Here is a 21,499-nt window from a genome sequence, read left to right as displayed (position 1 = left end):
CTTGGAGTTTTCCAGTTGGTTGGGCGCCAATTAAGAATAAGTATTATTCAGATATAGAATGTTCTAAGTTTCTTTATTCGGAGCGTCTGCTCTCGTTTGGGCGTGGATTAAAACAGAACTAACCTAACCCAACAGACTGCGGCACATGCTTTTCGTGGCTCTCCCGTGACGTGTCAGCAGTCGGCTGTCAAACTTCGTGCGCAAGGTGACCGCAGTTTGCATTTCGAAATGCACTAATTCTTATGTTAACTAACATAAAACTATAACTATAATATAACTATAATTTTATGTTAACTTATATAATAACAACTATAGTAATTGCGATTCCTGAAAATTTTATTGCGATCAGATAAAATTGTGGAAGTTATTAAAGAAATACTTTTGTATGGTTGGTTTTGCACACTCGACTGTAAATTTCTTACTTGTTTTTGTTTTGCTTTGAGGCTAACGCTAAGTCTGGCAAAACAAGTATGCCTAAATTGGGAGGCCGGGGGCTATAGTTGTACTAAGAAATGATAATTTACTGAAAAACGCAAAACAGTGGGAATAGGAAAAGGTATATATAATAACAACTAACACTTTATTGCTTCTATCACATACAATAGACAAGCTGGATAAGTAAAACAATAGATGTTGTTTGGTTGTTAGCTGAACTCTCATCCGACATTCGTTGTTGTTGTTCGATTTATCGTGGTACTGTACTTTGAATGTGGTAATCATAATTTCTTTTGTTGGTTTGTATTTTCTTTTTGTTGTGTAGTTTATACCTTCGCCTTTTATGGCGAAAAGGGTGTTCCATTTCGACTACAGATTGAAACTTATATAGAAAATTCAACGGCAAGCAGCGGTGGCAACAACAATAAGAGCAACAACCACAGCAGCAGCAGCAGCAGCGGAATTGCCAGTGCTTTGATCCTTGGGACTTGGCTTGAGCTGCTCCGTTTGCGGCTCCTGTTTGAGAGCCGTCAGGCTCGGGGAGAACGATAAAAGTTCTCACTGCAACGATAATAACGATATTAATAACCTGTTTTTTTGCTTTGTTGATATTTCACAGCACTCACTTGTTCAAATATGAGTTGCTATTAAACTCTGCGTTCAAATCGAAGCCTATGTCGTCGCTCCAGCTGCTGCGACCTGTAAAACAACAACAACAAAACAAATTGTCGATTACATTTTGAAATCAAAAACATTTATACTAAAACTTGAGACTGTCAAGTCAAGTCTATTATAATATTTTTATACCCTCTATGCCTTTTAACCCTTTAAAAGGTAATATAACTTTGTGGCTGCTGGAAATGGATATGTAACTGGGAGAAGGAAACATCTTAAAACTCATAAAGAAAGAAAAAAAATAGCTTTGTAGAGCAAATAACGCCCACTGCAATCAGGTCTTATTTTCTTCGATTGATAATGTGGTACATTTATACTTTATGACATATTTTAAATATACCTTTTGTATATTTTGTAGTTTAGTTATATTTTGAATATACACAAAATCTATATACCAAAAGATAGCACTTGGAGTATTTTATTATTTTTTGATATTTTTTAGAATATGATTTTATTGAAAATAAGTAACGGGTATCTCACAGTAAATTTTAAATGTAGTGCCAATGTATAGCCTTCGGTATATTTTCTAATGAGTGGTATACTTTAAATTTAGTGCGATATCGATATACCAAATATAGCCTTTGGTATATTTTGTACTTTATGGTATATTTGAATTTAGTAAAATATCAATATACTAAGACTGCGATATATATAAGTATCTTTGCGGTATATTTTTAAAATACGGTTTCATTGAAAACGGGTAACGGGTGTCTCACAGTCGAGGGTACTCGACTTAAGCTTTCTTACTTGTTTACAATGAACTTGTGTCAGAACTATGGCCTATTATGTAGCGCCAAGATAAGGCAAATCTAAGTTAAATATTCCACGAATAATAATAGAAATTATATATAATTCCATTTGCGTTTCAGAAACTAAACTTATTCAATTAATTAAAAATCTTTTGCGGTTTAAGAAATAACAAAAATAACAACACACAGAAATAACTAAATATATACAACTAATTAAAATAACATATCGAATAATATTACTAATACGCCCCTATAGCCGTAGGATATTTATTTTTGTTTTTATTTAATATTCTCAGCATACAAAATACAACTTAATTAAAGCGAATGAGTAATGATCTGTTGAGTAATTAACAAAGATACATCTGCCTGTAATAACTATTCGTAATTCTTAGATCTGAATGCATGCATAGCATATATCAAACGAAAATTGAATTGAAAATTTTAAATTTATAGCAATTAATTCAGACATATCGCGAGCCTGATGACTTCGTTTATGCTGAAACTCTTCAAACTGTCAGACAGATAAGATAAATTCTGAATTTGGCACAAAACTCTTGAAAACATTGTCATGCTTATTTTAAAGTCAACAAATTATTGAAAACAACATGAATGGAAATAGATTAAAGATAGTGTCGTTACCTGAATGCTTCTCTCTCTTGTGTTTATCCTTCTCGTGCTGTTGCACTTTATTGGAGTAAGTCGCCAGATTGTGTTGTCGGCGAATTTTCACTTTGACCGATATCTAATGAGTCCCAATCCATTCGTCTTTTGCGTGAACCACTGTTGGAGTAAATTGTTCTAACGTCGATTATTTGGGGTCCTGGCGATTCCTTGGACTGTGCGTCTGCAGCAGAATAACGAACCGAATCAAAACGTAACAATTAGCCAATTGCATATTAGCTTTTGATGATGGGATTTCTTCTGGGTGAGTTTGGGTGAAACGAAATCTGTGCCTTACCTGTCCAAGATTCCTCAGAATTCGGTGGTGAGTCAACAAAGTTAATCACTTGCTCATAATCCGATCCAATATGCTGATGATGATAGCCGCTGATAAAATGACGATTTTGGACCTAGAACAGAAGCCACAATGCACATGAATTTCTGCACGAATATTCACGGAAAACGTAAGTCAACTAAAAACTACACAACATTTGAGACGTTTGTCTGTGGAAAACTTTCCAAAACTGAACATTTTCTATATAGAGCGCTCGTTCCTCAATTAAAAAGCCTACTCTGCCTCGACTACATTATCGCTTTTGTCTACATTTAATAAAAATTGTGGTATAGGGGTCCGAAACCTTGCTGATAATACAGAAGCGCCAGACTAAGCGCACATTTGAGAGAATCGAGCCTATCAAGGCTCAGCTTTCTGGGTGAGAGTTAAGAAAATTCGAATCTGAATCGATTCATTGCATTTCGCTCGTCTATATTGTAGATTGAGATTTTTTATATTTTGTTTACGCCGCATGTGCGTTCATAATATTTGATTTCATTTCATTGGCTTCGGAGAAAGATAAGCTCCGGGAGAGAGTGTAAATAATAACCATACAAGAGGACGACCTGTCGCTGTTTCAAGATAGCCCTCAAAGCAAGAGAGAGTGAGAGCAATGGAAGCCGACAGTCTGAAGCTATTTATACAGTAAGTGGGAACAGAACACAAGTATGTTTAAAGAGCCCATCTAGAGTCTAGGAGTCTAGATATAGTTTGTAAGTACTTTCTATCTAATGTCTGTCAAGTCGATTTATTTACGTAACATTCGCATTTGACAAAATTGTTCGCTTGTTTGTTTACCTGTCTGGGCCAGTCAATTTGTTATACGATATCCTATTCTAATTTATTGTAAATACACAATTTATTTTCGTTCTAATTAAGCACTGAATCAAAAGCATATAAACAATTAAAACTGGTGTGAAACTAGAACCCATTAAACCAATAAAACATTGCTAAATTGGCATGATTAATATTTCTAGGGAAGCTAATAATATATATATATCAGTTATAGATAAAGAGTGCTATGATTAGAGTTCTATTTATATCTGAGATCAAGATAAAAATAAACATGAGATTAAAATTAAATTAAGTTTTATTGCCGTATAAATTTAAAATGCAAAAGCGTTGAATATAAATTTAAGTCATTCAACTAACACAATTGTTATTCAAAAATACCTACATTAAAAATAAATTTTGTTCAAGAATAGTTTAAGCATTTTAAATTCACAGCCCTCTGAGGTAGAGCCACATTTTTAATATTCCGACCTATATTAAAAATATATTTCGCAAGGAAAACTTGGTGCAGTTAAAACCCACAACCTTCTGAGGTACTACCATATTTTATAAAAGTCCAACCTCTGTTAAAAATATATTTTGCAAAGAAATTTACTACCGACTTTTTATTTAAAAATATGTCAACCTACATTTAAAATATAATATATTTATATTGCTTGCTGCAATTAAAATCTACAACCCTCTCAGGTACTACCACACTTTTTAAAGGTATCTACATCAAAGAACTTACCTGATTCAAATTTTCACCGTTGGTCTGATGCGTATGTATGGTGTTGTTATTGTTGTTGGTGGTAGTTGAATTGTGGTTACTGTTATTATTATTTATACTATTATTATTATTTTGAAATTGATTATGGTTTCGACTCAAATTGTTGTTGAATTCCATTTGGTCAAAGTCGTTAAAGATGCTTAAATCGAATTTCGTTGAAGTGCGTTGTTGTGATGATTGTTGTTGTTGTTGTGATGTTAAATGTAGCTGCTGTTGTTTTTTGATGTTGTTGCAATGAATATTGTGGATCAAATATGCTTTGTAAATCCAAGAGGCCGGAATTTTGCGAAAGAAACGAAAGCGCCATTCGGTACGAAAACAATTTACGTTTTGAATTCGTTTTTTTTTCTTTTTCAGAGAATACAACACAAGAACCACAAACAAGTAAGTAATGATAATTCTAGAATTGAATTACTATTGTTACTTCATTTTGATTTTGGGTTGTACTATCCTTTTAAACCTTGCAATTATGTTACAAGAATAGTGCAATCAAATTTAAAGTTATATAATATTTATATTTTTCAGTTATTGGTTGTGATTAGATAATACAAAGCCTTCGGTAAATTTCAGTATTTTTCGATATATTATTTTGGTGTATTATTAGAATATGTTTTTATTGAAAATTGGTATTGGGTAGCACACGTTTGTTTAGAGTTAGATGAATTAAACTAACTAATAATTCAGGTTAATTCTAGAATCGAACAACTATTTTTTAATTTTTCCTTATAATTTGTTTTAATACCGATCTTTTCGAACAATTCAAATTTTAGGTTAGATAGATTTGCTCGTCCTTAATATATTTTATTTTTCCGTTAAAATTAGTTTTATGTATGTATATGAAAATTTGTAATTTTCAATTAAAAAGTGTAATATCCGTCTTCTTAGAGTTTAATACAGCTAACTAATACGACTTTAAGTAATGTTAATTCTAGAATTGAATGTCTAGCATTACAAGCTTTGGTGGTAATTTCCTTTCCTAAAATTGTATAATTATAGTACAGTAAAATTTTAGATTAGATAAGCTAGGATTTTGGTCGTCCTGAATATATTATATTTCAGCTAAAATTCATTTTATGATTATGAAAAATTTTAATTTTGAATTTCAAAATGTAATATTCGTTTCCTGTTATAAATTTTACAAAATAAATAATCATGATTGCGAAAACTAGGTCAACTATTTTTCACAGTGTTTGCAAGCTAATCGATTGCCTATGCGCCTGTGAACGTTAAATAAAAATACTAAATTATTCAAAGAACAATTTGTTCGCCTTCTGAGCTCTTTCAGACTTGCTCCGACGAAGTTCGTCGCGTTGTCGCAATGGACTCGGCTCGAGCATCATCGTCGACCAAAACCTTTGGAAAGCCATTTGAAAAGTATTAGTTGTTAAGTCAGATACAATTTCTAAGGAAACATTTTTTGACGCAAAACAAACGAACTCCGCAATGTACGACTTGAAACACGAATCCTGTAGGTGGTCTTAACTGGACCACAAAATCTACGCCACATATTGAAAATGGGCGGAGCGCCCATACGTAATAGTAGCATTTACCAGTCGCTCAACCAACTCACAACAACGAACACCAAGATCTTTCATTCTCATGTTTAAAAGGATTGAGTCGTTGTATGCTCGATTTCACACGTGCACTCTTACGAACCCTATCTATGTCTTTTCTTAATTCGATACTCTGAATTCGAAGTTCAGTTCAGCTGATCTGTTAACTGGCCATACATATGTAAAAAACTAAAGTTCAATCCAGAAAAATATAAATTATGATTATAAGTAATACGTATATTTAATGGTTATACAATGGTTATATTCTAAATCTATTTATTTTTAAATTGTATTCGAGCGAATTGTTTTGTTTGTTTTAATCTTTAAATTGTTATAATTTTTGTTCACGATTACTTTAAATTTTATTTTTCAATCAATAACTTTTAATTTTTATTATTCTTATTCTTTGATCAACTTTCATAATTTTTGTTTTCATTTAATTTTTCAAGTTAATTTAGTTGCATAAAGCGTATGTGCAAGGGCTAGACATTTTTTATATGGGGGTACATTATTAATTAATTTCTCATCGAAACTTACCCCAGAACTCCTGCGGCGGTGATCGATCTCCGGCGAAGTGCTGGAACGTTCTTTTAATCTATATTTTCAAAAGGGAAATTCAGCCAATCTTTAATATTATTTATTACTGGAAGTTGGCTTATCAAAATCTTTAAATCTTTATCTCCGCAGGTATCATCTTCGTCTTCGTCGTCTACCATAGTCTTCTCCAAGCCATTCGAGGTCTTCGCATCCTTCATATGACTGAACTACTAGGCATTCTCCTTTCGCCGTCCAGCCACACAGTAAAGGGGTTTCTTTGATTTTGTATCGAATCTTACAGCTACATTTTTGTGAATTATCGCATGCAGAGTAGCTGATTTCCGTGATGCAACACACAACACACACGCTTTGCATATACGCTTTTCAAGTTGGCTTTGTACCGACGGACAGTGAAAGTGGGGAGTGTGATGTTAGCACATTCAATATATAAAATGTAGATAAAATATTTGTCTTTATTTATTGATATCACGAGAACGTTGTATTAGGTCAGAAAATTGCTGATTTTCGATATAAAAATAATATAATATGTATAACGACTTAATTATTGAGTTGAATTCGGTACTTATTGAAGGAGTAATCGGCGCGAAACCAATTTTGAATAAATACTTTTAGCAACAAAATTTTTATAAAATGATTACGTAATCATCACTCTTGAACCTCGGCCACTAGATTCGACGATTCGTAAGTGGAAGGATGTGACCGGATCAATGAAGAGTGACTTCCAAATTTAACCCAAGATCCGTTCGTTCAATTCGTGACCGAATCAGCCTTCGGATGCGGTGACAGAGTTCTGCAAGAAGGTGAGCTGCACACCACTCCAGTCTAGGAAGGGTCTTAGTCTTGAGGAGCGCTACTTCGGACTTGGAGGTTATTAACGATGTTTTACAACCTTCTGCAGTATGCGCGTGAACCTAAATACACGCCCCAAACGCTCGTATTGAACGCTCGTATCTGTAAACAAATATCGTAGTACCTTTATGCTTTGAAACTCCGTCAAATTTGACTTTAATTGCTGTCATGATGTATCCAAATTAAAGGTATGGATTCATCTCAATCTTACTTTTGAAGCCAGAACTCTTGAAGCAGAATCTTTGCATTTATGATCAAGGGACTCAACAGGATCTCAAAGGACTCAAATAACCGCGAGATTTTTCTCCAATAAAGGAAGGGTGGCGTCCACTTTCGGGATAAATAGTGGTGGAATTTCGCCAACTCCACGGTCAGATTCGGGTTTATGTTTGATATGGTTGTTGTTTGAACTTTTCTGAGTTTGGTGTCTTACCTTTGTTGGTTGTCAATCAATGGCTGAGATTTCCTTCGGGCTTGCTGAATCAACTTTGCGGCATCGTTTTTAATGGTTGGTGTGTAGATTGTTTTGGTTGAATGGAGTCCTCGCTGGAGTCCAGCTTGACGAATCTGTTTTGGGGAGTTATAGGTTTTCCAGACATCGAGAATGCTCACTTTTGTCGCTCTACGACCCATGAATGAATCGTCGATCCGGAAATGGACCACATCTTCACTTGGCAACCAAATCACACCAAGAGCCTTGTTTGCGTCAGTTTCGGAGATTCTTATCGGCTTTGGTGTACTGTTTGATGCGGAGAACCTAAAGCATTTAATAATCACTTCGCAAGGTCAAACCTACTTCTAGCAGTATCTGCGAAACTTCCGACTTAATTGTCTTTATGTCCTCGACGCATGCAGCACCAGTCAACATGTCGTCAATGTAAAAATCTTGCCTGATAACGTCAGCTGCCATGGGTGCGAGGATTTTGCACCGAATGACCAAAATGGCGGTGGCGCAGTGCCATAGATTACGGTATTTAATCTAAATAATCTCAACGAATCTAATGGGTCTTTTCTCCACACTGAAAGCTGATAATTTCGATCTGGCGTTATTGGCCTGTCGGGCGTTAATGCATATTTATGCAATCGAAAACGAAGCTAAGTCGAAAACAGCTCTTCTTGAATGGTCGGTCCGACCATAAGAATGTCATTTAACGCCTTATGTGTCTAAGTGTGACACGAAGCATTAATGTGATGCGACTTATATAGTGAGTGACAGGCACTCTCTTCACTAATTAAAAGCACTCAGTGCTCTTTCACTCTCTTAAAATCTCCTCCTCTCTCTAAGCGCCAGCAGGCAGTAATAGAGAACAATAACAAAACCTTGATACTTACTTGCTGCAACTGACAGGATAGACGAAAACGATCAGCGCTGGACCGTTCAGCACAACACTCGCCAATTGACGAGGACGTAAATCTTAAGAGGGATATATTGCGAATTCTTTCTGACTACGTTTTAAATCTATTCACTTCGAGCCTGTTGGTAAGCGTTCATCACATGGTTTTCTTGGATGCTCCGCATTCCCATTCGTGTATCGACGGCATGGTTAGAGATGTCATATTAAAACGAATAATAGCATTTTAAAACATGCAGTTGCGAAACTTTGCTTTTACCTTCTCAGAAAAATTAGACGGAAATCAGATTTGCATCTTAATGCATACATGTGTATGTTGAATTGTTATTCTTTTCAGATTTGAGTATTATTGGTTAAAACTACAACAGCTCGAAATCTAAGAAGTTTGGGAAACTGATGACTTCGCGGTCATTACGAGGGAAGATTGTTTGATCAACAATAGCTAGGTAGTTTTAAGTTTTCTTTTTCAAAGTTTTTTACCGAGTTTTTAATAATAATAATGGAAAAACCGCTGCTTGTTGTTTTACACACTAAACTAAACACTGGTGCCCAAATCCTTTTTTATTGCAGTCATCGCACCAGAGTTGCACACAGATGCGTGCACTTTCATTCCTGTTAACGGGGTTGCTTGATTTAATTGTTATGGTCCCGAAGAAGCTGCAGGAGATCACTGGACTGCATTTTATTCATAGGATGTTGTTGAATAGTTTATTATTTTTTGATAACTTTTTACTTGCATTTATGTATGATATGTATGTAGCTATGAAACGAAATACTAAAACTACGGTAGGTATAAGACGAAACTCATAGCCTATTATTAATTTTATTAAATATTAACACAATTTATGAACCCCATACACTTTAAAAGAGAATTCAATATAATTATTGAGCTTACTAGTATTTTGTTGTCAAAATGAAAAATATTCTTGATATAAACTAAATATTTTAATTTTTAGCTTTTTTTTGTACAAAATTGTATTGTTTTACACCTCTAATTAAATAAGCATGAATAGGAACGATAGGATGGAAGTTTCCGTTCAGCAGATGGCTAAATGTCTCTGGATACTAAATAAGCCGCACACGGCGACACAACTATTGAGAGCTTGTAGAGTTAATTTGAAGGGCACAGCTCGCCAACAATATACATTAATAAAGACAGTTAAAGATTATTTGGAAATTGGCGTACAAAACGGATCTATAATAAGGAGCAAGTATCACAGTTATGCTGCATCGCCAAGTTTCAGTTATTATGAAACAATGCCAAATCCTCCTAGATTTTAATAAGGACTAAATTGACGTTGCCCCATATTTTATAATTTCTCCACAATTGGTTTCGCGATTCATTTTATTTAGGCCGTCTGTCTAAGTACAATCAAATAACATACTAGCTGTGAAATAATTAATAACTAATTTAAATAAAAATGTTTTGAGGAATAAAACCAAATAAATTTAGACCAAGAGAATCTGCTTCAATGATGCAAGTATTTACACCAAAGTCACATCACGCGAACAGCTGATTAAAGTTAAACAAGTAAGCAAACTCTGGCTGATTAAAGTAAGTAAGTACTTGTTTAAGTAAGCAAACTCTGGCAAGAAGAAGAATATTAAGGGCAATAGAAGAAAATGCGCAATTTAAAAAATTTTACGGTACTTATTTCATTTTATAAGTATAATTTAATTTTATAATCAATTTATTTGTTTATTATTAAACTCAACTTATTTCCGTTTTACATCATAATAAGTAACTCGCTATGAAACGATCACATTTCTATACAAAGTCAATAAATTGATCGTCTCAGTGATTTTCATTCATTTTCTCGTGCCTCTGTCTATTTGGTTTTATTTTTCGACTTTTTAAATTACAAAGCAATTTGAAAATAAATTTAAAGCGCCAAAATTGATCAATGATGCATCTCCATTAGCGTCTCTTTCTTACACGCAGCCGTTTATGGAATAATGCGTCGGAAGATTCTTCTTAACAGTAATTTCAATAATGCAGTTTAGAGTAAACAGCGTATTAGTCGTCCCTCTCTTACACGCAGCCGCTTAAGAGATGATGCGGCCGAACCAAAGAATATATATGTAGATATGTCAAGATTTTAATATACTGATGATTTTGTTATCACACTGAAATGAATGCAGTGTATGTCAAGCAGCCCAAATAGCACCCCAAGTCATGACAACAACCGCTCAGTGGCATACTGATTTCGAATTTCGAACATCTGACGCGTAGCGCGTAGCAGTGCTGCCAGATTCTGCCGAACAAATCTAAAAAGTTGCTAAAAGCTATGTGGAAATTGCTAAAACTAATTTAATCGAAAATAAGTGTGCGTTTAACCTAAGACCAACAGTGTATTAAAATGAATCCGTACTTTTCAAAACTAAAACTGATTTGCTACTGAACTGAGTTTGTTAACTCAGCTGCGCGTTACATTGAAACTTTAATTTTTTAAATGAGACGAAGGGGTTCTGGGGTTTCAGTCGCAGCGCTTTGCTGTTCTTGGGTTGCACTAATGCTATTAAAACTAAACCATCTATCTGCAATTATGCAAAAACAAACTATATACTTCTTTTTTTTATAAATCCACAATAGCAATAACAATGAATATAACTATTTTAAGATTCTGAGTTACACAACTATGAGCAGCTCTATTGTCAGAGACGGCAATGTACAGCGAATGGCAATTTCGAATAAATATCTTATTAACAAAAGTTATGAATTAAAAAAAGTATAAAAAAAAATAAGTTTATCCCATGAAATATTTATGAAATGCGTATAATAATAATTGCTAAACTCTTTTAGTGCTTTTACCTTGTTAAATACCTGACCGCACCGAATGCTAGCGCCATCTGTGAGACAAATGCGAGATTAGCCAATACAACAACCAACAGAAAGCACTCACTTTCTTCACACAGTGAACGGGCTGTAGAGGGTTGTCATCTTGCAAAAGCAAATATTTTCGTAAATAATTTTAAGTGTTCAAAATATAATTATCAAGTATTATTAAATCTGTCACTTAAGATACTAGTTGTAACTGTTGATAACGTCTAGATTATTCCTACCTGATATACATACACAATGTGTATTACACATATTGCTATTTGATTGCAATGAACCCTGTTTGTCTATCAGCCAATGAGAGTGTCTCAATCTGTTGCCAATCCAAAATGGCCGCATACTCGACCTGTCACAGATGCGCTTACAAGCCGTAAGGGGTTGGTATAAATCCAATAAGTCCTACTGAACGTAGTCAGTGCAATCAGAATTTATTCCAATTCGAACAGTCAAGCACAGCAGTCACTTCTAACGATGCAACATCCGAGCGACCAGCCCACCTATATGCCCGATGTACCATTTCAGCCGCTGTGGAGTCAAGAGGCCCCTCCACCGCCGCCGATAGTGCCGTATCAAGAACTTATAGCTGGATTCCCTTGTTCTGATTTGTGTAAGTTTTATCTGCAAATCAATTGTAAAATTGCTAACCAGCTTAGTTGCTACAGCACTGTGGCAAAGATCTCAGGTGACACCTTTAGTTAATCAACGTCCAAGTACTAATGGGCGCACAAATGGGTCTTCTTCGTCTTCCTCCAAGAAAACTCGTCGTCGAGTTGCATCCATGGCCCAAAGACGCGCCGCCAACATTCGAGAACGCCGTCGCATGTTCAATTTGAATGAAGCTTTCGATAAGCTGCGACGCAAAGTGCCCACATTCGCATATGAGAAACGACTCTCTCGAATCGAAACTCTTCGTCTGGCAATAACGTATATTGGCTTTATGACAGAGCTGCTAAGTGGCACGCCTTCCAACTCCCACAAATCACGTTCGGAAATCTACGGTGGAATGAACGGACATCATCATCCTTCGAATGTTGCTCCAGGGCCTCCAATGCATCCACATCATCTACATCCTTCGGCTTATCAGCGTGACTTTGCCTCGCCTTACAACCACAGCCTAACCTAGAGCTTCCCAAGACCTAGGAGTAATGACTCAATATTCTCTGCAGTTTCTGTTATAATTTTTGATATTTAAGCTTAAAGTTAAAGATATGTATATTGAAATGTGAGAATAGAACTATGTTACATAAGAATTCTCAATTACAAATATTGCACCTTATGGTTTTAAGAGATTGACTACGCGGTATCAATGAATTTAATTTTGAGTGTAGTCCTGTGTACTGCACTAAATTATCATTATCATCATTATATGCTAAAATAAATAACACACATTTAAAACGTGCTAAAATCAAGAATTAAATTTCGAATTATTTTAGTTTAAATATTTTTAGCATCAAAAAGTTTTTAGCATCGTGTAAGTAGATCCCCATCTGGTTAGACAATCTAGTTGTACCATTTAAAATTTTTAAATTAAACAATTCACGTTAACCATTAGATGTTTTTCTAATGTATTTTGTCATATTTCTACAATTGAGTATGTACATTAGTATGTCCAATGATTGCATCACGTCAAGAACCAGCCACAACGACAATCTTGAATATCACCAATTAATAAATAAGTTTATTTAAATTAGTCAACTGTTTGTAAATAATCGTTGTTGGTGCACTCTTCGTTGACCACTGCAATATTTTGTTCAAAACAAAGGATAAAATATTAGTTGGTTTAAGTATATTTGCACCGTTATCATAAGTTATGGAATGAATATTATATTTATCAAGACCTTTGACCACTTCGGCGGTAAGATTTTCGGCTCCCCTTTCCACTAAATCAATCCCAAAATTTGTTATTTTATTTTCAACCAATATAAACGCGGTTTTAATTGAAAAAGATGATTCAATGTTTTCAAGATTTAACAAATTTAAATCAAATTTGTGCATTTTATTATGTACGTTTTAACTTCGACAGTCTATTTTTTAAAAGAATCTTTGCATATATTGCATATGCTAAACCCTCGGCCGGTTTATATTCAAAATACTTACACACTGCACCTGGTGCTGTAGCCGACTACGTGTGAGTATAGCAGCAAACTACTGTAATATTACAAGTAATATTAAATGAAGCAAACGAACGTGACAGTGAATTTCACGCATCTGTCGCTTTTGCTTTTCAACTTGCGGTGCTGATCGTAAGCAGCTGAGACAAAAATCAAAAGTGGCAACAAGCCGAACGCGTTTGAATATCGCGACTGAGACTGCCGCCGACTTTCGAAATTCTTCGATCAAAAGTAATAGCAACGCAGAAAGCAAAAAAAAAACGTCAACTGTTGATGATTTGAAATTTTCGAATCAGCTTGATTTTTGACAACACTCATGTTTGCACAGAAATCAAATTTGTTATATATTTTTGACAAGCCTACTCCCGCCAAGCATAATTTTTGAGCTAGAGTTGTTATTTTTGGTTATGGTTCCACGTTAATTTGGTTTCGATCAGATAAAAATTGTGGATGTTATTTAAAAAATGCCAAAATAACGCCTACTGGAAAAGGATCTTACATGCTTTGTCTGACACAGTCTGTACTCTACAGTATATTTTTAAAGTAGTTATATTTTTGTGGTACTCGTATATTTATAGAAAATGGGTGTCGGGTACGGTGGAGGACACTGTAACATGTTTAATCTTAAAACGATGATTGAAGAACTAAATCTTGTTTTAAGAATTTTCTAATCTGGAAAGAAGAAGAATTTTTCTTGTTTTAAGAAATTCTTGTTTGAAGTTTTTAGGTCGAAAAGTTCTTATCTCAAGTTTTGCAATTTACTTTTCAATCTAGATCTGAGTACGTTTAAATTCGTATATTCTGGCTTTACATTCTAGAGTGTTTTTTTTCATAAAAATCATATAGTTGGTGTAAGAAAATATAATATCTATTAATGTTAGTAAGCATCTATATTTTTTAAAATCTATATTTATTAATACATTGGTATTTCTTAGTCCGATTAAAGATATGACTGACTGGCGTTAACATAACAGTTGATAAGAATTCAAAGCATTTTTCATTATCAGTAAAATTGCAAGTAATCTTACCATATCAAAACAAATAGTAGAATGTTAGATTGTCGTGTTTATCTAGCACGTATTAGGTCAGTAGTGAATTGAAAGGCCAACGAACATGTCCAAGCCAGCATTTGTATCGCAGGTGTCCAAGGATATCGGAGGACTGCCTACCTGGCTTAATCAGCATGAGTTGCAGAGTTTCATATTAGAAAGTAATCCAAAAGTTCAAGATATTATAAAGATCGTTAGCAGATCGGAAATATTCTCACAAAATGTACTGAGTGTGCAAATCCAAGTTAAATTAACTGGTGAGTAAGTCGATAGCCAAATTATAACTTCAGCTGATACCGCTCATTTCAATAAACAGACAACTCCACACAAGTTTTGAATTACTTGGTAAAATCAAACGAGCAGACAACTAGTATTTCTAGTACACCAAAGTTTCCAAGGCCGTACAACTTTAAATTAGAGCTGCACATGTACAATGAGGTCTTGCCAGTACTCAAGAACCTATATAAGAATGTGGGCAAGCAGATAACCTTCAGCCCTGATAATCATAGCAGTAAGGGATCAAATCACCTGTATTTGGCAAATCTGCAGACCAAAGGCTATCGGACTATCATTCAGCCTAAAGGTTTGATAAAATCTGCAATGATGGCAATTCTTTCCAAACTGGCTGCTTATCATGCGGCTACTGCGTGTTATCTTCAATTGACTCCTACTCACTTAAAGGCCCAATTAAAACGGAATTTAGGGAACGAAACAGATGGAGAAATTATTCAACGTAAAACTTTGTTGCAGCGAAAGTTTAGCGAAAGTTTGCGCTCAAATGGTCTTCAGCACTATGAGGATAAAGTGGTCAGTATTGCCTACTAAGAATTAAAAATTAAATATGGACTGAGCTATCATTTACTTCGCAGAAATATTATTTAAAAATTTACCAGGAAGTATTGACACACCCGATCTGAAAAGATCTTTCAATGTTATTTCCATTGGAGCTTGTTGGCCCAACAACATTCTTGGCAGTTTCGATGCCTTTGGCGAAGTTAAGGATGTAGTTTTCATTGATTTCGGTAATTCCAGCTATAGATCTGCTGCACATGATCTATTTGAGATACTTCTGACGGTACCTGTCGAGAAAACTGAGAACTTTGATGCTTTCCTGAGGTATTATCACGATGAGCTCCTCATCAATTTGAAGTTGCTCAAGTTCAAGGGAAATTTACCTACGCTTACAGACCTGCAGCTAGATCTATTGAATTATGGCTATGAGGGTAAGCTATTCATCTTAATTTTTTATTTTTTTTAATCCACTTATCTTATTTACATGTTTATGTAGGTTTCCAGGTGGTAATGGAAATATTACCCATAGTGCTAGCTGATTTTGAATCTACTGACATTGAAGATCCGTTCAGGACGAAAAATTATTCGGAAGAAATTAAGAATTTACTTCCCTGGATGGAGAATCGCGCTTATTTGGAAGTTGAAACGGGCCTATTATGTTGTATTAAAACTTATTTTGCTTAAGCAAAATCAAACTAATTCAACGAACATCCACCTGATAATCCTGCAACCACAACTTGTTTCTCTGCATAACAACATTATTAGGCGTGATTTACGTGTGAAATCTTGCAGCTGGCAGATCCACAACACATGCCGATGTAACAGCGAAGCAGTCGAAAAAAATGGACTTCGCTAACAATCCGTAAAATTAATAATAACAAACTAATGTTCCAATAAAATGAACAAGAATACTATGACGATTGTTGCAACAACCCTCAGATGCTTTTTCGAAACAAGTGTACCACCGAGGATGCAATTCTATTCTATCTTTTATTACTGTATACAAAAAAGGGAAGTTAGTACATTTTATGAAATTTTCTTTAGTTCAGATTTATAAATACGCATATGTATATACACGTATATTTGCATTTAATTCGAGATATCTATAGATTTATACGTATTTTCCAGGGTACAACAAATTCGAATATATACAAACTTCATTCCCTAATAGTCCTGCCTAAATACCGAGGAATTTGCGTTCAACGCCCAGTTTCCGCAGATTAGCTTCCCCCTTTTTCAGATCTCATAATTAATTTTGAACCCAAAACATAGCACTAAGGGCCCAATAGACAGAAATACCTGAGAGTAAGCTGAGACAACCCTCGTCATACTGTAACATGTTGCGACCCTTTTGCAATGTGGTTGCTGTTGCTTTTGTTTTGGTGCTTTGGTCTTTTGGTGTTGCAATATGTTTTGATGAATTCGTGACACTTCATGCCGTATTATATTGCACATCTATTTGCTACCCCATTCCATAGGGGTGGGCTTATCGCTTGACTTCTGCTTATGAAGTGCGTTCACGTGTCTGTGATTAGATGTGTCTTATATCCAAAGTCAAATAAGCATCAATTTGTACTTTGACTCGACCACCTGCTGAGTGTGAATTTCTGAGAAGTATTGACTAGAGATTTAACTCATCTATTGACTAGATGTTTAACTACATAATTGTAAATTGGATCACCTTGTTGCAACACTATATTTTGACTAGCCACGTGTCGTTCATTAAATGCTTCCCATGGTAAATCATTTGCCAAGAAGAATCCTAACCGACACATATTAACAAGTAAGTTTAAGGGCATCCCTTAAAATTGATTCCCTCCTTCTAATTCATTGTGCCCATGTCAAATATCTATGACAAATTGATTACAGATTGTTACAATTTTCGGCACATTTTGCGCAAAATTATCGAGATTTTCATTAGCCCTGTTATGCTGAAATTCAATATATTGTATATCGCTGACATGACATAAAGTTTGCCCAAATCAAACAGATGTTTCAAGATTAGATTTGTATACGATCTCTCAGCAAAATTATAAGAGAATACGTATTAAGTTCATCACAAAAAGCTTTTGAAAGCTATTATAAACTTCGCTAGCCAGTTTGCGGCGGTGTATGATAAGAAAAAGCTTTAAATGCTTGCACGAAATTCGAATACCTTGTGAGTGATCTCTTGTGGTAATGGGTTATATTGTATGTAATGGTTGTATGATATGCAATTAAGATGAATAATATGTTTGTGAATAAAGCACATCATAATATAGTATAGGATTTAAAAAATATAGACTGTATCATTAAGAATAAACTTTTTGATGTATTTAAACCACATTAAGTTAATAATTGCTAATGTTTTAAAAGTGGTAGTGACTTTAGATCATTAATATTTTTAATTCAAATTGTTAAACGAATATGTTTATGTAGATCATATTGTATTATAGGGTATCCAAGTGTGTATACCTTCTAACTGCCTTCGATTTGAAATTATTGTGAAATGAAAACAAAGCTTTTGCAACTAAAGCACGAAGCATATAAACCAATCGCGTCGAAATATTACTTTCAGTTAACATCAAACTTTTGGTAGCAAACAAACAATGGAACACCAACGAAACATACCAGAGTCTCCGGAATGGTTAGACCAGCACTTGTTTGTAGAATTTCTAAAACAAGATATTCCGAATTTTAAGAACATTGACCAATTTGTTATTGAAGAAACTTGCGCCAAAGGCGAAAACTTCACCACTTTGGTACTGCGCGTAAAGTTTGTTGTAAATATTGAAGGTAAGTAATACATTTATTATAAAAGAAGAAAACAATAATACTAAAAATATTTTAATTTGAAGATGATAGCCAAGTATCTGCATCATACATTGTTAAGCTACTGCCAACAACTCTGAGTACCCGGGATATGATTGCCAGCTGGAAGGTTTTGATAAGGAGAAGCTTTCATATAGCCAGTATGTGCTACATTTTGAGGAAATGTATGCAAAGGCCAATAAAAAATTAGTTTTGGCGCCAAGTACTATGAACTGCATAGCCAAAAGCAGAAGAATTAATCGTTTTGGAGGATTTGCGTAATCGAGGCTTTAAAAACACAAATCGTCAAATAGGCTTAGATTTGGATCATACCCAAATTGTGCTGGAAAAATTAGCCCAGTTCCATGCAGCTTCGGCAGTATATTATGAGCTAAAGGGACCATATCCAAACCTCTACGATCGAAATCTTTGCAGTGAAGAGGACAAATTTCAAGAGTTTCGCGATACCCAAGCCAACTCCCTCATTGCTGCTCTTCCTCTCTTTGAGGCAGAACACTTGACATCCGCATTGGTAACAAAATCAACTCGTAAATGTGACAAATTTTTTTAATTTTTGTAATAACTTTTTCAGAAATCTTACACTTCAAGGGCACCTGATATGTATCAGGCGTTTGCTGCAAAATTCGACAATGAATTTCGATGCCTCAACCATGGAGACTTCTACTGCAATAATATTATGTTTCAATACGATGAAAGTGGTCGGATTTCCGAAACATACTTTATAGATCTGCAAATGAGTCGCTATTGCTCGCCAGCTCAAGATCTAATTTATTTTATACTTTCCTCTGTTTCGATTAATCTGAAACTCTCGAAATTTGATTATTTAATATCTTTTTACCACAGTAAACTAGTTGAAAATTTGAAACTCTTACAATACTCTAAGAACTTGCCAACATTAAGGGATTTACACATTGCGATCTTCAATCATGGAGATTGGGGTAAGTCACAATTAATATATTATATATATTTGGAAAATAGAATTGTTTCAAAAACTGCAAACTTTATTATAGCTTATCCAGTTATATCTCTATTGTTGCCACTTGTGCTGATCGATCCCAATGAGAAATCCAACATGGATACACTAATGGATCAAGAGAAAGAAGGAAATCAGTTCCGTAACACAATGTTCAGCAATCCTCGAGTTATACAGCACTACAAGCTAATTTTGCCATGGGCGTTCAATCGTGGATTATTTGAATATGAAAAAAGCAAAACTGAAGCTAGTTTATATTATTGTAGAGTACAAATTGTAGTAAAACAGTGTGAAATTTTAATATATATTAAAGTTACTTCATTTTTATTTTCTCTACAGACTACAAAAACTACTTGTTTATTACCACTTTTGAAGATAAAACAATGAAACTTTGTATACATTGTTCCTCCAACTCTAAGGTATCCAGCCCGAAAATTTCGATTGCATCATCTCCGTTCTTTTTTGTCTTAGCATGCCCCGGTTCTTGAAAGCTCAATATCAGGAAATTCCAAAAGAGCTGTAACTTCTGTCGGTAGCCATTATTATGGTTTAATGGTTTAATCGGTTTTCTTCAGATCTGTAGTAGAAAGCAGTGGGTCAGAGGAATCCAATGCTCTGTTAAACACGTCTGACATAGTATTTAGGCGGCTGCTTTTTCTTGCATGGGAAAGCTTTTCGCGTTTGTATAATTTATTGCGCGCTTCTAACGCATTTTCGCCGAGAGCTCGAAGAGGAAGTACGGAGGTTTCCATAATTTGGTACTTTAAGTTTTGATGGGCATACCTTATACTTACAATATGTAGCAATTAAAATTACATAAAATTGTTCAAGAAGGCATGCAACAAGAGTGATATTGAATTTTCTGTTTCATTGACCAGTTTAGAAGCAAATTTTCTGTTTAACCTTGGTCGTGCCTTAGTATACATACGTCAAGCGTTTAGGAACATGCGTTTCGCATTGAGCATCATCTAAAGAAACTCTATTTCTAACGGGGTTGCAAGCCATTGCGCATGCTTTTCGTTTGCATTCGAGCATTCTGTTGCATTTTGACAAATTAGTGATAATCAATCTGATAAACTGCTTAAGCTTATCTTTTACTAAGTTTTGCCGAACATCACTTAATTCAGTTTAATCGAAATTTTGCAAACTGCTTTACTGCTTTACAGCAACTTGTTGGCGGTTGTTGTCGCTCCAAAAATCAAGCAACGTTGAATGACAAACCACAAATGACATCCAGTATTTAATAACAGTTTAGTTAATAACATTCAGCTTTAAAATTGCATTGACTGGCCTAGACTCACAAGTTACACCACAGAAACACAAATATTATACATTTGTTAGCAGGGACCTAAAACATACCAAAAACACATTGAACGATTGGACAATATATCACATGGACTAAATATTTAGTGCTAATAATTTTTTACATACCTTAACCAATAAATTCCATTACATGCTTTCGCGCCAATTTTTTTTTTGTGAGTGGCCAATCATAATCTTTAAATTTAGACAAATTGCAAATTTGCAAGTTCCACGACCGTTTTAGGATCCTGTTTCACCCTAAATTTTTGCACGGAAAAGTTAAAAGCAAATATTTATATCTATGGCAACAATATCGAAAGTACATATTATTGCAACTTTATTGCAACATTTTTATTTTATTTTAAATTTAACATATAGTGTTGGGACTCCAATATTAATTTATACTATTTCTCTTCTCGAGGAAATGCATAACATATGTTTCTTTTTTTAAATTATCGTTCTTGATGCTACTCTTAATTTTGTCGATATGAGTCCAGAATAATAGGTTATCTATTACTTCGAATGTGGAAGTGCTGATGTGACATCTACATACATACATTCCAGTATCCGGAGTATCGATTGTTTTGTGCTGGGAACTGCGGAACGAAATGAAGTCGCAAAAACTTTGCACGGACGTTTTTATATCCGCTGCCCATAGGGTAGAAGGGTGTTATAACTTTGTCCCGGCAGGAAATGTATGCAACAGGCATATTGAGGCATCTCCGTTCCTATAAAGGATATCAGCGTCAACAGCTGAAGCGATATAGCCTTATCCTTCTATCTGTCTGTCCATATAAACCTAGATCTCAGAAACTATAAGAGATAGAGCTATAATATTTTTGTCATCAAGTTTGTTTCAAATTTTACCACGCCCACTTACGCCCCCAGGAATTGAC

The 21,499-nt window shown here is 34.7% G+C and overlaps 4 protein-coding genes and 1 long non-coding RNA gene across 7 annotated transcripts; 4 read left to right on the top strand and 1 right to left on the bottom strand.

Annotated features, from left to right (window-relative positions):
* Positions 1-578: 578 nt before the first annotated feature.
* Positions 579-4,795, bottom strand: LOC133849754 (uncharacterized transmembrane protein DDB_G0285607-like). 3 transcript variants are annotated; one of them, XR_009895448.1, is made up of 5 exons: positions 3,158-3,176; positions 2,818-2,929; positions 2,499-2,703; positions 1,058-1,134; positions 583-996 (listed from the first exon to the last, which is right to left on the bottom strand). XR_009895448.1 is itself a non-coding variant. In XM_062285844.1 (4 exons), the coding sequence occupies exons 1-3, from the start codon at positions 4,529-4,531 to the stop codon at positions 2,546-2,548; spliced, it is 426 nt and encodes a 141-aa protein (XP_062141828.1). In that variant the 5' UTR covers positions 4,532-4,795; the 3' UTR covers positions 1,058-1,134; positions 2,499-2,545. The 3 variants fall into 3 exon arrangements, 1 of the variants encoding a protein (XP_062141828.1); XR_009895447.1 differs by lacking the exon at positions 3,158-3,176 and having other exon boundaries at positions 579-996; positions 2,818-3,013; XM_062285844.1 differs by lacking the exons at positions 583-996; positions 3,158-3,176 and adding an exon at positions 4,376-4,795.
* Positions 4,796-9,573: 4,778 nt separating this feature from the next.
* On the top strand, positions 9,574-10,705 carry LOC133849759 (uncharacterized). The gene is made up of 2 exons (XR_009895449.1): positions 9,574-10,285; positions 10,327-10,705. It is a non-coding gene; the product is annotated as an uncharacterized LOC133849759 (long non-coding RNA).
* Positions 10,706-10,828: 123 nt separating this feature from the next.
* LOC133849758 (protein Fer3-like) lies at positions 10,829-12,699 on the top strand. Its single transcript, XM_062285849.1, has 3 exons — positions 10,829-11,942; positions 12,012-12,172; positions 12,228-12,699. Exons 1-3 carry the CDS (start codon positions 11,863-11,865, stop codon positions 12,686-12,688), a joined length of 702 nt encoding a protein of 233 aa, XP_062141833.1. The 5' UTR covers positions 10,829-11,862; the 3' UTR covers positions 12,689-12,699.
* A 1,887-nt stretch (positions 12,700-14,586) lies between these two features.
* LOC133849727 (uncharacterized) lies at positions 14,587-19,824 on the top strand. Its single transcript, XM_062285821.1, has 7 exons — positions 14,587-14,982; positions 15,042-15,536; positions 15,619-15,948; positions 18,556-18,839; positions 18,900-19,266; positions 19,339-19,588; positions 19,773-19,824. The coding sequence occupies exons 1-7, from the start codon at positions 14,790-14,792 to the stop codon at positions 19,822-19,824; spliced, it is 1,971 nt and encodes a 656-aa protein (XP_062141805.1). The 5' UTR covers positions 14,587-14,789.
* Positions 17,995-18,533, top strand: LOC133849752 (uncharacterized). The gene is made up of 2 exons (XM_062285843.1): positions 17,995-18,292; positions 18,355-18,533. Exons 1-2 carry the CDS (start codon positions 18,106-18,108, stop codon positions 18,516-18,518), a joined length of 351 nt encoding a protein of 116 aa, XP_062141827.1. The 5' UTR covers positions 17,995-18,105; the 3' UTR covers positions 18,519-18,533.
* Positions 19,825-21,499: the final 1,675 nt, after the last annotated feature.

This window comes from Drosophila sulfurigaster, unplaced genomic scaffold, assembly GCF_023558435.1.
Source record: "Drosophila sulfurigaster albostrigata strain 15112-1811.04 unplaced genomic scaffold, ASM2355843v2 contig_289_pilon, whole genome shotgun sequence".
NCBI classification, from domain to species: Eukaryota; Metazoa; Arthropoda; class Insecta; order Diptera; family Drosophilidae; genus Drosophila; species Drosophila sulfurigaster.
This window is presented reverse-complemented; position numbering and strand designations above follow the sequence as displayed.

Coding starts and splice junctions, on each gene's coding strand:
- LOC133849752 (XM_062285843.1), top strand. CDS start 18,106: ATGGAACACCAACGAAACATACCAGAGTCTCCGGAATGGTTAGACCAG. Junction 18,293..18,354: donor GTTTGTTGTAAATATTGAAG/GTAAGTAATACA, acceptor TTTAATTTGAAG/ATGATAGCCAAGTATCTGCA.
- LOC133849758 (XM_062285849.1), top strand. CDS start 11,863: ATGAGAGTGTCTCAATCTGTTGCCAATCCAAAATGGCCGCATACTCGA. Junction 11,943..12,011: donor GCGCTTACAAGCCGTAAGGG/GTTGGTATAAAT, acceptor CAATTCGAACAG/TCAAGCACAGCAGTCACTTC. Junction 12,173..12,227: donor ATTCCCTTGTTCTGATTTGT/GTAAGTTTTATC, acceptor TAGTTGCTACAG/CACTGTGGCAAAGATCTCAG.
- LOC133849754 (XM_062285844.1), bottom strand. CDS start 4,531: ATGGAATTCAACAACAATTTGAGTCGAAACCATAATCAATTTCAAAAT. Junction 2,930..4,375: donor ACGGTGAAAATTTGAATCAG/GTAAGTTCTTTG, acceptor CTTCTGTTCTAG/GTCCAAAATCGTCATTTTAT. Junction 2,704..2,817: donor TTCTGAGGAATCTTGGACAG/GTAAGGCACAGA, acceptor ATTCTGCTGCAG/ACGCACAGTCCAAGGAATCG.
- LOC133849727 (XM_062285821.1), top strand. CDS start 14,790: ATGTCCAAGCCAGCATTTGTATCGCAGGTGTCCAAGGATATCGGAGGA. Junction 14,983..15,041: donor AATCCAAGTTAAATTAACTG/GTGAGTAAGTCG, acceptor TTCAATAAACAG/ACAACTCCACACAAGTTTTG. Junction 15,537..15,618: donor CTATGAGGATAAAGTGGTCA/GTATTGCCTACT, acceptor AAAATTTACCAG/GAAGTATTGACACACCCGAT.